Genomic DNA, 13,811 nt, shown 5'->3' on the forward strand with positions numbered 1-13,811 from the left:
AGGAGCAATCTGACTGTAAGATGTAGAAGGCTGCACTTATACCACAGGCACCAAACCCTCTGGGCCATCTGCATTCTGAGCTGCCCTCACTGGAGCTCAGTATGTGAAATACCTTCCTCAGGCTGCCGGACTTATTTAGTTTGCTCTGAGAATTTGTCCAGAAACAAAGACAAGATTTGCCAAATAGGAAGTAGCTTTAATTTGCTTTGGGTAACTCCAACCCCACTTTCAGAAGAGCAGAAGAAAACCTCATTATATAGTACTCCCAGCTCCTCTATCCAAGCTTCAGGAGGAACAGCTGTAAGAAAAAGGGAAGAGCAAAAGCTGTTGATTCAGCTAATTTCATGTCATGGCTTTTGGTGTAGGAATTGTAGGCTCTCTCAGGCATTTCTCATGCGAGCAAACTTCTTAATGGTATCTTGGGGAACATGTTAAGAAGTGAAGTACTCTGATCCTGCTCCAAAAGGAATCAATTTTAGTAGTGCTAGATCAACTTAGCAGAAAAAAGAAGGAACTTTTTCATCTCAGCCTCATATAGTTGTTACAGATATGCTCATTAACATATAGTAATAAACCATGCACAGGAAATTTACTGTAATATTCATTTATTGTAAGTCATTGTCCTGGTGGCTTAAAAGCATAATCAGTGGAGAGCTGGGGTAATGACTCATGTGATAGCAATGCTGAAGAGACACCCTTGACTCCACTCCCACAGCCTCAGCTGCAGAACTGGAGAAGAGGCAGGGGTAGGTGTGGGAGGTTTAGTTGCCTGTCACAGAGCTAATTCCAAGACTTGTTTTAGACTGCTTGGCTGTGTTCCCACACCTTCTCAAAATGCTGGCTCTACTGGCACTAAACCTGCAGCCTCTGGTCTTGACACACGCATGTCATGCAAGTTTCAAGGAGGGGGAGAAGATGATATGGGTAGTGAGAAACTCAGCCCCAGTTCCTCTGCTAAGGAGGCATCAGTGTCTCTTCTTACAGGGAAAACCCCATGTGAAAACATGGAGTATGTGGAGACACTGCTGTGCTTTAGGTGTGATTTCTGCAATAGCTTTGGTTAGTGGGACAGCTGTACTACAGAAAGGACAGCTAAAGATAGAGTAACATCTGTGAGCTTTGTTCTCTACCAAACAGCAGAGACCTCAGTCATTGGAAAGTGGAGTCACCATTCAGTGAGAACAGAATGCAGGTGGGAGTCTTGCACTTTTCTTGCTTGGCTTCTAAGTGAAGCTGTCTCTCCTCTGACCCAATATGGCCAAACCTAGAACTGTGTTAAGCATCTTAATGCCCTCTACCTTCTGCAGAAGTTGGATACCTTATGTATCCCTTAGATTCTGTGCTTTATTTGCTCCTTCCTGGCATGGATTTGAATCCACAACAAAGCAAAAATGAACTTTACATCCTGTGGTCAGTTGTCCTTGCTTTGCTACTTGACCTTTTAGCAGATGACTCTGGCATCCTTGTTTCCAACTGCTTACAGTTGGAAAAATATTAGTACAGGCTATGTTTTCTGGAGAGTTGGAGGGGCCACTTGGAAAACCCTGACAATTAAGTTCCTCAGAGCCAGAGGGGGAATGGTAGACTCATGCAGAAGTTCAGGTCAAAAATTTAGTGTTCTAGTTTGTGCCAGGTTCTGTATATTACTCTGTAAATGGCTTGATATGGCTTACAATACCACACTAAGGATCAACAAAAAATGGCTATCCAGTAGTGATGTATCTCCTGTTAGGAGTGTGGAAATAGCACCTGTTAATAGAGATTACCTCCTGAGGGAGACCTATTGTACAGATCTAATTGTATTCCTCTCTTAATTCATCAGCGGATAGTAATTACATCCTGCATTTTTGCAATGGAAAAAAATGAATCTGAACTGGCTACTAAGAATGCAAGATTTGGTCTCCACAGAGAATGTACCTAAATAAATAATAGGAGAGAGAGAAAATTACAATGCAAATAGTCTCAGTCTTGTAAACAATTTTAATTGATTCCTTAGCTATTCATTAATTAAATAACATCTTCCAAAAATGCATTCTGGAAAGTGTAGCCGCCTCACTGAAAGTTGTGCTGGTCAGATTAGCTTAAAGTAACTCCTCTGGCATCTCAACAATATTTAATTTTTAAAGGGGTCAGATAGGAAGCAGTTTAGCTTGTCAACTGACAGTTGAGAGCAATGCTGACTTCTCCTCCTGGCTAGAAGATGTCAGCCTGATAGCCTGGGCTTCCAAATAATCTCTTACAAGAGCAGTGTTCTTGTTCAGCTTCTATTTTGAACCTTTTTTTTTTTTTAATGACAACTGCAGTTCCTCTTGCCTCCTTTCCTCTTTGCACACTCTACAATTTTCCACCAGTGACACTGGATCCCCGAGCAGTGTCCTGGTTTCCCACATCACCCTCCTGTGCTATAGCCTCAAATTACCTGGTCAAAATCCTTGTCCCCCCTTCTCCTCTGGGGACATTTATAAGAAAGTTATTCTGTCCTCAGATACGGTAGTGCAATTATCCTGTCCCAGTGAATGAAAAGGCACTGTTCACAACGGCAAGGTACGGCAGAAAAGTACTTTTTTTTCATCATCATTCCATTTCCTGGTAAGTGGAAATGGTTTTAGTGGAGAGAACTGGTGAGGTTGACATGTGTGAGGCTTGCTGCCCTCTCCTGGTGCCCTCAGCAGCCGTGCACTGGGTCTCATAGCTGCCTCTTGGTGTTTTCCCCTTCCTGAGATGAGTCCTGCAGGAGAGGAAGGAAGAAGCTGCTTTATCGATTGAATAGATTATTTTTAACAGCAGTGTTTGATTAGTATTAGCTGGACCAATTCAATCAGGAACAGCTTTTGAACTGTCAGTTGCAAAGGCAACGGTTGTGATCTGGTTCTCTGGAACTACAGGTGATCCCCTGTAGTTTCCCATTAGTAACAAGTGGAATGGCATTCTACACTGCTGAGTCTTCTGCATACTCCTGCCCAATTCTCTGGGAGTGCTAGCACTTAGTATGTTTTTTGTTTATGATCATGGGAAACAATATTATGGCCCATTAGAGCAGTTACAGATTAAAATTTACAGCCACCTTTTGGTGCACAGTGTGGGAACATCTTCTCAGTCAGCACATCTCAGTCTCAGCATTAGCCAGGAGCCCATACTCTTACCCTTTAAGGTGACTGACTAGGGAAGGCACTCACCTTGTAAATTAACTTTAATCCTGATAGATACTGAAGCTCAGCTGGTTGGGTCATGTGCAAACAATCAAAGGCAGCAGCTCTCCACAGCGGGAATTCAGCTTTAAGGATGCAAAGTGATCTAATCTGGTGGGCCCAATGTTAAGGACTGCAATTGGCAGCTTCTTGTCCTGGGCAGCAAGAGCAAACCTGTAACCAGAGTATACCTGCAGAAGTACCAAAGGACAAAATTACTGGCAGCTTGGGCAAAAGAAGAGTTACAGAAAGGAATAAAATCATTGCTGTTGGTAGTGGGAAAAGGGGCTGTACATACATGCTGTGTTAGGCAGCTGCACTGAGCTCAGGTAGGAAATGTCTTCATTCAAGAGTGCACAGAAAAGAACAGCTTTTAACCTCTGTCAGTGAAGGATTTGCAGTTTCATAGAAATTGAAACTTCAGAGCACATTGAAGGGAAATGTCCTTGTCTCTTAGTAAATCTCTGCAGCAGTTTTTATTAGTTATCATAGGTAGTTAAATGCTGCACTTTGATGGTTCTCACCATGGCCCAGCTTAGGTAGTACAAGAACGAACCTAAAGGCATTTCAATCATTTCTGTACAAAGGATTATAAGCTTAAGAAGTGTAAGCTCAAGGAATTTGTTATCAAATTCAGTATCCTGAAACCAAGAGAATCACAATCAGGCAGCCTTGGTTTTATCTCCTTCTGGGAGATGTTAAGAGTAAGTTTATTTTAATGTAATAGAACTTGTTCCTGGAAAAAATTATCTTATACAAACACAGTTACAAAAGCTTCTACAGGTTTAGAAACCCCTGTTGTTTAGCTACCTTATGTTACAGATAAGAGGCTAATGGAGAAAACACATTGTGATATAAAGGACAATCCTAAGCAGGAGAGATATTTCAGCTCTCTTATTGAGAATTTAATAAGGAATTAGAGGTCCTAAAATCCGGTATTTTACACAGTGTGCCATGAGGCCTAAAAAGCTACCCAAGGCTAAAAATTTCAGATTAAAAAAAAGTGAGGAATGAATTGTGTCAGGTATCTTGCCTTTGTGGACAATTGTGACCTGATGGAGGAGGCAGCAGAGAGAGGTCTTTTACAGCAGCATGAAGTAGACTGGCAACAGAGTGACAGGGAAGCCCAAACCGGTCACTCATGAAACCAGATTCCAAAGACAGTAAAAATAAAATACAAAGAAGCTCTGCAAAGGCTGATCTGATCCACAAGCCATCTGTAGTCCTAAATTGTGGCACCAAGGATCATTTGCAGGCAGAGTAGCAGAGAAGAAGGAATGCAGTGTGGGAGGCAGACCTACTTACCTGCATAGAGGATCCCACCACCAGCATGGCATCTGATTCTGCCAGGCATTGGTGTACAAAACTGACTTTTTCCCGGCTCACTGTGTCTCCAAAGAATGTCACATCAGGCTTCAGGATCCCACCACATTTACTGCAGGCTGGGACTTGGAAATTGCACACCTGCTCATCCGTCAGGAATACATCCCCATCAGGAGCCACACCAAATGCTTCAGCTTTCCAAGTAGGATTCAGAGCTTCAAAGTGCTCCTGGAGCTCAGAACGCAAGATTCGGTCTCCACAGGCCAAGCAGAAAACCCTGAAATTCAGAGCAAAGTCTTAATGAAGAGTTTCATGTCAGCTGAAGATCTGAAGATTCTAACTCATTCCTTAGGAGAAGGGAAATTGATGCAGGCTTCAAGGGAAGTGATCCAAACAACGCTCAAAAAAATGGGATGGTGGTCATATTTCTTAAATACCATTTCTTAAACACCATGCTGTGAACAGCACTGGCTTGTGATCTTTTTCTCCACCCCAGCCCAACACCACCTTCATCTCCAGGAACACAGCATGGACATTTTGCCTCCTTTCTCAGCAGCTGACACTGCAGCTGCCTGTCAGTCACCTGAGTGAGAGCCCACTGACCCCTGTGCCAGCAGCTGTACCTGTGCATGCAGCCGTGCAGCTCCGTCATGCGCTGGCTCCCAGCCTTGGTGTGAAGGGCATCCACGTTCTGAGTCACCAGCCAGTGCAGCTTGCCCAGCTTCTCCCAGTCACTTAGTACCAGGTGTGCCTTGTTTGGCTGGTGGGAGGAGAATTGGGGCCAGCCCACGAAATTCCTTGCCCAGTAGCGCTGCCGGGCACTGGCGCTGCGGACGAACTCGGCATGCTGGACAGGCCGTCTGTCTGTCCTTGCGTAGAGCCCAATGCCCTCAGAGCGGTAATCTGGGATCCCTGACTCTGTCGAGATTCCAGCTCCAGTCATTACAAACAGCCTCTTGGAGTTAGAAACAAAGCGCTGCAGCTCCTCCACTTCCACGGGATCTGGGGGAAGACAGGCTGGCACGAAAGTCAAGTTTGGAGAGGCTCTGGATACAGAATGGGATCTGAAATTATGGAATCTGATGGCTCTGAAAACTCCAGGCCACTTCCTGGCAGAGAACATGTTCAGCTAAAAGGCAAGAACATGGCAGGTAAAAGAAAGCAAAAAGCATGTCCTCAATGCCTTTTTCTTTGGATTCTCTAAGAAATTATGCTGATAAGTATTCTTTGCTCTGTTTTTAGTAAAGAAACAAATTATTTTGGAAACATTAACTGAAGCCCACCATCCAAGGACAGCATGTTCCTGTGGCAGAGTGGAACACTGAGCACTGAGGTCAGAGTTCCCAGCCCTGACTTGCAGGGTTTCTTGTTGTTCTATCCTGGTGTGAAGGACAGCTGTCTAATAGGACTTGTAAAGAGCCCAGGAAGACCTGAGCATGCAGAGTCTTTCCCAGATATGTACAACAGGCCAGAGAGGAAATGGCAGGAAGCACCTCACCCCAGAAGCACTATCTGGTTCCTTCCCAGAAGAGAGCCTTGCTCTGCATTTTTGACATTCTGCCTGCTCCAATTCAGTCCTTTCTATTTACCCCATCCTTTACACATGTTGTAGGAAGGGAGAGAAAAACAAGCTTGAAATGATGTTTTTCCCAGACAAAGGCCTTGACTGGAGTTACTCCTGTGTGGTGTGGGTTTTTTTTTTTTTTGTTTTTGTTTTTGTTTTTTTTTTTTACACAGGTCTGGTGCAGAACAGGCCTTGAAATGGGACCAAAGATTATTAGGACACTGTCTAAATGCCTCTGGCACCTCCTCTTTTGTGGGTGCCACCTCCCCAGACTCAGTGGGGAGCTGAAGAGGTACTGCTTTTCTTCTCAAGCAGACACAGGGGCTTTCTGAGAGAGAAGGGACGATCCAAAGTGTGTGGTGTGGGGCAGAAGGAACTGCCTGGCAGGTAGGAATGGGATGGACACCCTGCTTCAATGGAGGAATGACTTGTCCTGCCTGGGGACAGGCAGAATGGCTTTGCTGATAAGTAGTCTGGAATTGTGTGCAGGACCTCTTGAGACACGAGTGGATGGGTTTGGACTTTGATTCCGTTTGGGCTTTCTAGGAGTCTGCAGTTCTTTCTCCATTTCACTATTCTAAAACTATTTTTTCTGGGCCTCTCTATGGTTTTGCATACAATGTACAAAAGGCTTTGAAAGCAACAGTCCTGAGAATTGACTGTCTTGTATTTCTGCCTCCTTCAATCTCCCTCAGCAGGGGGGCTTGTACAAGATGTGGAAGATGGACAAAAAACTTTATTTACTGATAAAAGGGGACAATCTCCTGAACACCTGAACTTCAGATATGTTTAAATATTGCTCCATTTACTGTAAGACCTAGTACTTGGGGGCAACTAGGGGCTTAGATACATCTGAAGTTTAGGTGTACAGCTCTAAGTATTACAATAGTAATTTGATGCTAGTGGCAAAGAGTAGATTTGGCTCAGTTAGTCTTCAGTTCTCAAGGCTTTTTGTCATCATCAGTTGAATGCAGGAGGATTGGGCAGACTCCATAGTCTGAATTACTTTTTGTATCTAAGCAGTGATCCTGTTTGCAGTGATTTTTGATTTGTTTTGCTGTTTAGCAGGAGTTGTGTTGGGCATTCCCTCTGAAGAGGTTTAATTTCCCATATGAATTAATTAGAAGGGACAAAGTCTCCCAATAAACTAATTTGCTTTGAGAGTAATTTGTGTCATGATACTCCCCAAAGACTGTTAAGCCAGTTTGATGGTAATTAAATTGCTTTAACTGATGAAAACTCTTCATTCCTGGCCCTTATTATCAAAAGATCTCTTGGAAGGAAATGTTCAGAGGGGAAATGAAATAGAAATGTAATAGGGGTTGGCCCACAAGAGAGAGAAAGCAAAAATTACAGATACATTTGAAAGCTGCTGGACTATGGAGGAAAGTTAAAGGATGGAATATTCCCAGTCAAACACAAAGCTGCTTTTAGACTGAAAGTGCTCAAATTTAAAAAATAACTACTGTACATAATAAGTGAAGCTCTTTAAACGTACCTAGGGAGATATGAGGCTAGAGTCTGTTTTTAGCACACACGCAAGATGCTCCACAGAAAAAGATCAGGCAAGGTTAAGGCAGAAGATAAACGGGATTCTGCAAACGGCTACAGGCCAGAAATCCAGCGGGACTCCCACGACATCCCGGTCTCTTGTGCTGTGATAATGGCGGGGGCCGGGTGACAGCCGAACCGAGCCCGTCTAATGAAATAAGAGGGATACGGTGAAAAACGCTGAAAACTCACCTTTCATAATGCTGCCGTGCCCGGCCGCGGAAGGACAGGGCTGGCCTGCCGGAAGGAGAGCCCTCTGGGAAATGTAGTTCACGGGGAAAAATAAGCACAAAGACTACAACTCCCATGCGTCAAAGGGCGGGGGTGGGGAGCGAAAGGTGTTCCTACCATCCTAACACCTGAGTCAATTTGAAAACGCTCAGCGCTTTATAGCAGCCGTCACAGAAACGTACAAGATTGAAATCCGAGTTCATTTGATACAAATGCATGTGATAGCTTTGCTAAAATGTATTGTAGATGCTTGTCCTTATAAAAGATGCAGGTTTTAGGCTTGAAATGAGACTAAATAGTGGAAGAAAAATCCACCGAGGGCTGTTAAAGACATCTTCTCTAGCTCGGGAATTAGAGCCATGCCAACCTGCCTGCTACCGACTCTGTGCATCCTGAGAGAAACCCATCGTGCCTCTCTGCTTGGTGCAGGTGTCAGCCTTGATAATCACCAGATAATTTGTACAGTTTGCTTGGCAATAAGGAGTTTGTGTTTGGTTTTTTCGTGTTGTGGGTTTTTTTTTTTTTTTTCCCCTTCAAATGAGCCTTATTTTTCTGAGAAACAAATAATATGAGGAAGGCCAGACTGCTGCATGGTAGCAGCCTGGTGCACTGGATGCTCAGCTGTCATAGAGACAATGGGCTCTTTCTGAAGATTTGGACTGCTTTTCAAATGCATTCACCAAAGAGCTCTTGCTAAACAGTTCAAAACATTGCAGAAAATTTTAATCCGTTTTTCTTGTCTCCTGCAGCTGTGTCAAAGCCCAGGTGAGGCTGAGCTTGTGTGTAGCAGTGTGTAATTTTGTGATCACAAGGAAGATGCGCATCCTGCTCGCTCGGTGTGCGGTGCCACCCTGCCTGTCCTTCTGCCCCTGGGAAGATGTGTGGAGTGTGACCCTCTTTTCGGCAGCTTCGTGAGTCTAAATGCTTTCGGTGATTTATATTTTAAGAGTTTAAACGTGTTTTAAACTGCTGGGTGATGACTTTGCTTTGGTGGCACCAGGGTGGCGAGGGCAGATGGCACCCAGCAGACCCCGTTTCTCCCTGGTGCTCCCCGAGGGTGCCCCCCACTCCGTGTGCTCCCTCCTGGGATGGAAAACGGCGATTTTTGGCCAACGCCCCCGACTTAAGCAGCGCCTTCCCTGACGCTCATTACCATAGTGCCCTCCCAGCAACCTCCGCGGGTCCCGGCGGTCCCACCGACCTCCGGTCCATTCCCCCGCTGACCCCCGGTCCATCCGTGGCCGTCCCGGTGGGACGCGGGCTGCGGGCGGAGGATGCCAGCGGGCGATGCGCGGAGCTACTCCCGCACGCTCTGACCGCTGCGGTGGGACTCCGGCCCCGCTCCCGGGAGGGCGGAGATAGGGGTTAGCTTTGCGCAGTGGCAGTATCGTAGCCAATGAGGTTAATCCGAGGCGCGATTATTGCTAATTGAAAACTTTTCCCAATACCCCGCCATGACGACTTGAAATATAGTCGGCATCGGCAATTTTTGAGAGCCTCTACGGAGGCGGATTTTATATGGTTAAGAATAGATAAATAAACTTAAAGGGTGCTTCTGTGATGTTCACTCTCCCAAGCAACGTGGTTCCAGCCTCTGGGCGCCGCCTCCACTTGTAATTTCATTAACTCGTTGCTCCTTCCGCACTTTTAAAAGGAGAGTTCTTTTAATGCAAGAACTTTTTATCGAAAAGAGCCTGCCATGTATGAAACCGTGTTGTTTGCAGGAGCAGGTGGTGGGGATGCTCGGGAAGGACTCGTGCTGGGCTGGGCCTCGCCGGCGGCTGTGGACGTTCGGGGCTGGCCGGGGTGCAGGGCCCGGGGGTGGCCAGGCTGCGGTGCGCGGGAGCGGCGGGGATCGCTTGTGCCACGCGGGGCTGCCCGCCGTGACGTGGCGCTTACTTTGCATATCCCCTCCCAGCAGCCTTCGCGAGTCTAACGGGGGCCCAGAACGGAGGGGAGAGCGGGGCATCCCGGTCCCGGCGGGGCGCGGGGAGCTCGAGGCGGGCGGGGGTCGCTGCCGGGCGGGATGCGGAGAGGAGCGGGTGGGCAGTCGGATTCGCCGCGAGCTTGGCGGCGGCCCCGGGGCGAGTCGGGACGGCGGCGGGAAAAGACCGTCAGCTTTGCGCAGTGGCAGTATCGTAGCCAATGAGGTTAATCCGAGGCGCGATTATTGCTAATTGAAAACTTTTCCCAATACCCCGCCATGACGACTTGAAATATAGTCGGCATTGGCAATTTTTGACAGTCTCTACGGAGACTGAATATTCTGGTGAAAAATAGATTTTAAGTATCATTCAGAGAAATCTTCCCGGCAGCTTGAGCTTTAGCTTTGGCCGTGTTTGAATCAGTGTTATTAAGGGAGATAAAACACCGTTTGTTCTCTCAGCGTTGCTAGCCTTTGCTCTCGGCAAAAGCGCGGGTTGGTAAAATGAGGGTGTTTTTGCATAAAAAGCTCGATTCTTTTTCTCTCAAAGCTGCTGAAGAGGGAAACGGTCAGTGAAAATGGAAGTAGAAGGACTGAGGTTCTTGAGGAAGGTTTCTTGTGTAGCTCTTGTTGAGCGGTATCCTTTGAAAAGCTTGGCCTCTCAGCAGGTAGCTTAGACAGTGAGAAACGTGGGGGGAGTGAAAGTCTGAATCGTGCTTCATTAGCTACAGAAGTCCTCTAAAACCTACTAGAGAACACCTTTAGTGTAAAGTACTGTAACCTCCATTTTCTGTGCTTTTCTGTATGTATATCCTTTGGCATCACTTGCTTAAAAAAAAATCCAAACAACAACAGAAAAAGGCTTCTTATTGTCAAAGAAATCACAAACCTTTGAAAAAGCAGCTGCAGGTGTTAAATCTCATTGTATAAGTAAACCCCATCCTTTCCTAATTTGCAGCAGTTGTCTGATTTAATGGCTAAGCAAACCCTGCGGAGGGAGGTTAATGACCATTGCATATCAGCTCTCTGGGCTGAGTCTCTGCTGCAGCTGGAAGCAGCTGCCCTCCATCACTTTGTATGAATTAGGGGTACCTTATGCTGCTGACTGGTTGCCTCTGACATTCTCTCTATAGACACATGTGCCATCTGGATGCTCCTGCCCTGCTGGTGAGACCCTGAGCTGGGCAGCTACTTTATAGCTAGGCAGAGTAGAAAACTTAGTAGTGAACATTAGTGTTTCCTCATTATAATTTCTTTTTTTGTAACATTCAGCCATGCTGGGGTACTATATACAACATTGAACAAAAAGTGACAGTGCAACCTCACAGATTCCCTTTGTTCCCCCATTTGTTTTCTATTGCCAGCAATATCAGTTTGAAATCAAAACCGGAACTATAGGGATGCCATCATCCTTTGGCAGAATCAGACACACTGTTAAATAGCGAAGGCATACATAGTTTGCAGTGAGTCATAACTTCATGTAATTTTTTTATTCATATAAACTGTGTTGATAAATATTGGGTTTATCACTTGATTGTTTCTCATCTCTGCTGTCAGAATTGTCTGTGATAATGCCCTGATGTGGTGCTTTCAATATGTACTGCAAATTCATGTCTTACATCTTATGTCAGAAACCAAGTTTGTTCTTTCTGCTGTAATAGATCCTTTCAGCAAGTGTGAACTTGGACCTCGAATGGGGAAGTTGCATGTTGTGATTTACTGACATTGTCTAAAGCTGTGACTGGTTTTTTCCTTCTTGCATTCACCTGAAGAAAGAGCTAAATCTGCTTCCATGATGTTCATGTGGCACAGCACAGAGAGCACACAGGCTGAAATGAAGGCATTGTCATCACTTTGCAGTTTCTCTGGAAAGTGGACAGGTAAGCTCTAAACATTCCTTATAAGTCAGTGTAGCTTTCTATCTCTTCTCTGACATAGATTGCAAATAATGGTGCGTTTCATTGGTGGTATTATGAAACAGGCTTGGATCACTTCTCTGTTTGGCAGCCACTCTGAAATTACGGGGGACAGGTGGACAGTAATCCATCCACTCTGAGGGTCTTGCATGTGCTCAGTGGGTCAAGCTGCACTTCTGGGGAGCACACCTGTAACTGGTAAACAATGCTTTGACAAGAGGGAAAGATGGCTTGAACAAGTGCTCTGGACACAGGTTGTGTGGGGTCAGGAGTACTCTGAACATGGATTGCATGGAGACAGGAAGCCCTAAAGTCCAGCATTTAATTGATGTTGACTCACTGTCTAACTTCATTTCCAGTTCCCAGCCCTGTTTCCCATCTGTAAATGGGGGTGGTAACTGCTTGTTACACCTTCTGTGAAAGATAAGGGTAAATCATAATGTGTCTCAGCCACAAGGCACAGCGTAAGAGGAAGCTCTTTGTATTTCTAGCAGCAAGCAGGTGTTCAAGGGTCAGTGAGAGTTTGAGGCAGGTAGATGATGAGAAAATGGAGTTCAAGACATTGGGAAGGACAGGAGAGGGTGAATGTTGCTTGGTTGAGTTTAGCTTGAGCCCACACCACTGAGCAGTTGTGGCAGCTGGGGTTTTAACCTGTCCCTACTGCTTTGGCCCTCATGGGATGGTTAGGGACAGGCAATTTTAAGTGAGAAATGTCAGCGTGTGAAGAATTCAGTTATGAACAGCACCTGGCTATGAGCAGTGCAGTGAGAATGAGGTTGGTTTTAAAAGCAGTGTGACTAGGGGATAGTATCACTCATGTGACAGCCCTGCCTTCCACCTCACCAACACTTTCAAAGCAGTGCTGAAGCCTCAGGCAAAGCTTTAGAAGTAATGACTTTTTTACTTATTTGTTTTTAGCACTGAACAGTTTGGGGCTGCCCCATTTCTTGTGGGTGCAACCCTAACTGGTACTATGACAGCTTAATTTCAGCCCTGAGACACAATAGAAACTGCATTCTTGATTTGCACTCACTTCCAGACTCCCAAAGGACTGTAGGAAGCTGGAAATAAAAACTGCATACCAGGCTACAATATGAACAGAGCACAGTAGGCACTTTATTTATGCAGAGGTAAAAATACAACTGAAGCTGAGGCACATGCCTGTCACATGTTGCTAGAGGAGATGTACAGACCCCAGGAAAGGACATGTTTCTGATGGCCTTAGGTCTGCTCTGTGACCAGTCAGTGTCAGTGGTTTATGTTGCTCCCCTTGGGGCATGCATCCTGAAGTTGTCATTGTACAGCTAGTGATGGATTTTGAGAAAATGTAACAGTCCCTCCAAAAACTGTTTTACATTTTGCTGAGGGAGACCAACAAGGGGGATGTCAGGTGAGAGCTTTGGCACGAATGGTGAAGCCTGCAATGAAAGTCTTTGCTTGTATTTGTGTTGTACTTAGATCTAGGTAAGGATGTTATTTTCTGATGAGCCCTGGATTTGGAGTAAAAGCTGCAAAGAATTTATTGGAGGATGTTGATTATTCATAAGCATTGGCTGGGATGAGGGAGGAGCTATTTCCCTGCCCCCCTAGTGATAGTTCCCATTAAAGCATGACTTAACACAGGAAATAATGATGTCTGACTTGTGCTAGCAGGGGAAACTGGGCATGTTTGTGCCTAGAGAGTGAAAAATACAGCATTGAAGATTGCTCACAGCTGACCTCATGGTCTCTGTTTTTATGGAAATACAATCTTGTAATCTCAGCTCAACAACAGGACATGTGCTGTTCAGCTCTGGGAACATTCTCTGACTTGGTAGTAATTTTGTAAGGAAAAGAGCTACAAGAGTCATGTTTCCTGGATCCTTAGCGGTTCCCACACTGATATTTTTTGGTATATCTCTCATCAGATTAGGAGGTGAACATTTGGGCTGAGCAACTGCATTTACCACCATGTCAACTTGGCTGGAGTGCAATGGGAAACAGGAGCTTTGATGAGGGTGGAGCTGTGCTGTGGCTCAGGCAAGGCAAGGACTTTGCTGCCTTAGAGTGTTTGATGGAGGTTTGAAAGGAAAAGCGTATGGGAAATGATGGTTCAAAATCACCACATGAGAAAT

General features: G+C 45.4%; 2 protein-coding genes and 2 non-coding genes across 4 annotated transcripts in view; 3 read left to right on the forward strand and 1 right to left on the reverse strand.

Moving 5' to 3' along the window:
- Window positions 1–588: 588 nt before the first annotated feature.
- On the reverse strand, window positions 589–6,221 carry SIRT4 (sirtuin 4). The gene is given in 4 exon segments (XM_085076095.1): window positions 589–3,234; window positions 3,236–3,379; window positions 4,494–4,788; window positions 5,135–6,221. Coding segments are annotated over 4 exon segments (960 nt in total). The 5' UTR covers window positions 5,635–6,221; the 3' UTR covers window positions 589–3,213.
- A 2,407-nt stretch (window positions 6,222–8,628) lies between these two features.
- The window catches only part of PXN (paxillin), a 51,438-nt gene continuing 46,255 nt past the window's right edge, over window positions 8,629–13,811 (forward strand). The window contains exons 1-2 of the mRNA XM_085076094.1: window positions 8,629–8,768; window positions 11,554–11,661. Of these exons, the coding sequence (XP_084932220.1) occupies window positions 11,574–11,661 (88 nt within the window). The 5' untranslated portion in view covers window positions 8,629–8,768; window positions 11,554–11,573. The remainder of the gene's footprint in view (window positions 8,769–11,553; window positions 11,662–13,811) is intronic.
- On the forward strand, window positions 9,225–9,365 carry LOC146430402 (U4 spliceosomal RNA). Its single transcript, XR_014855398.1, has one exon. It is a non-coding gene; the product is annotated as a U4 spliceosomal RNA (small nuclear RNA).
- On the forward strand, window positions 9,974–10,114 carry LOC146430403 (U4 spliceosomal RNA). Its single transcript, XR_014855397.1, has one exon. It is a non-coding gene; the product is annotated as a U4 spliceosomal RNA (small nuclear RNA).

This window comes from Lichenostomus cassidix, chromosome 15 (assembly GCF_008360975.1).
Source record: "Lichenostomus cassidix isolate B80296 chromosome 15, HeHo_3.0, whole genome shotgun sequence".
NCBI classification, from domain to species: domain Eukaryota; kingdom Metazoa; phylum Chordata; class Aves; order Passeriformes; family Meliphagidae; genus Lichenostomus; species Lichenostomus cassidix.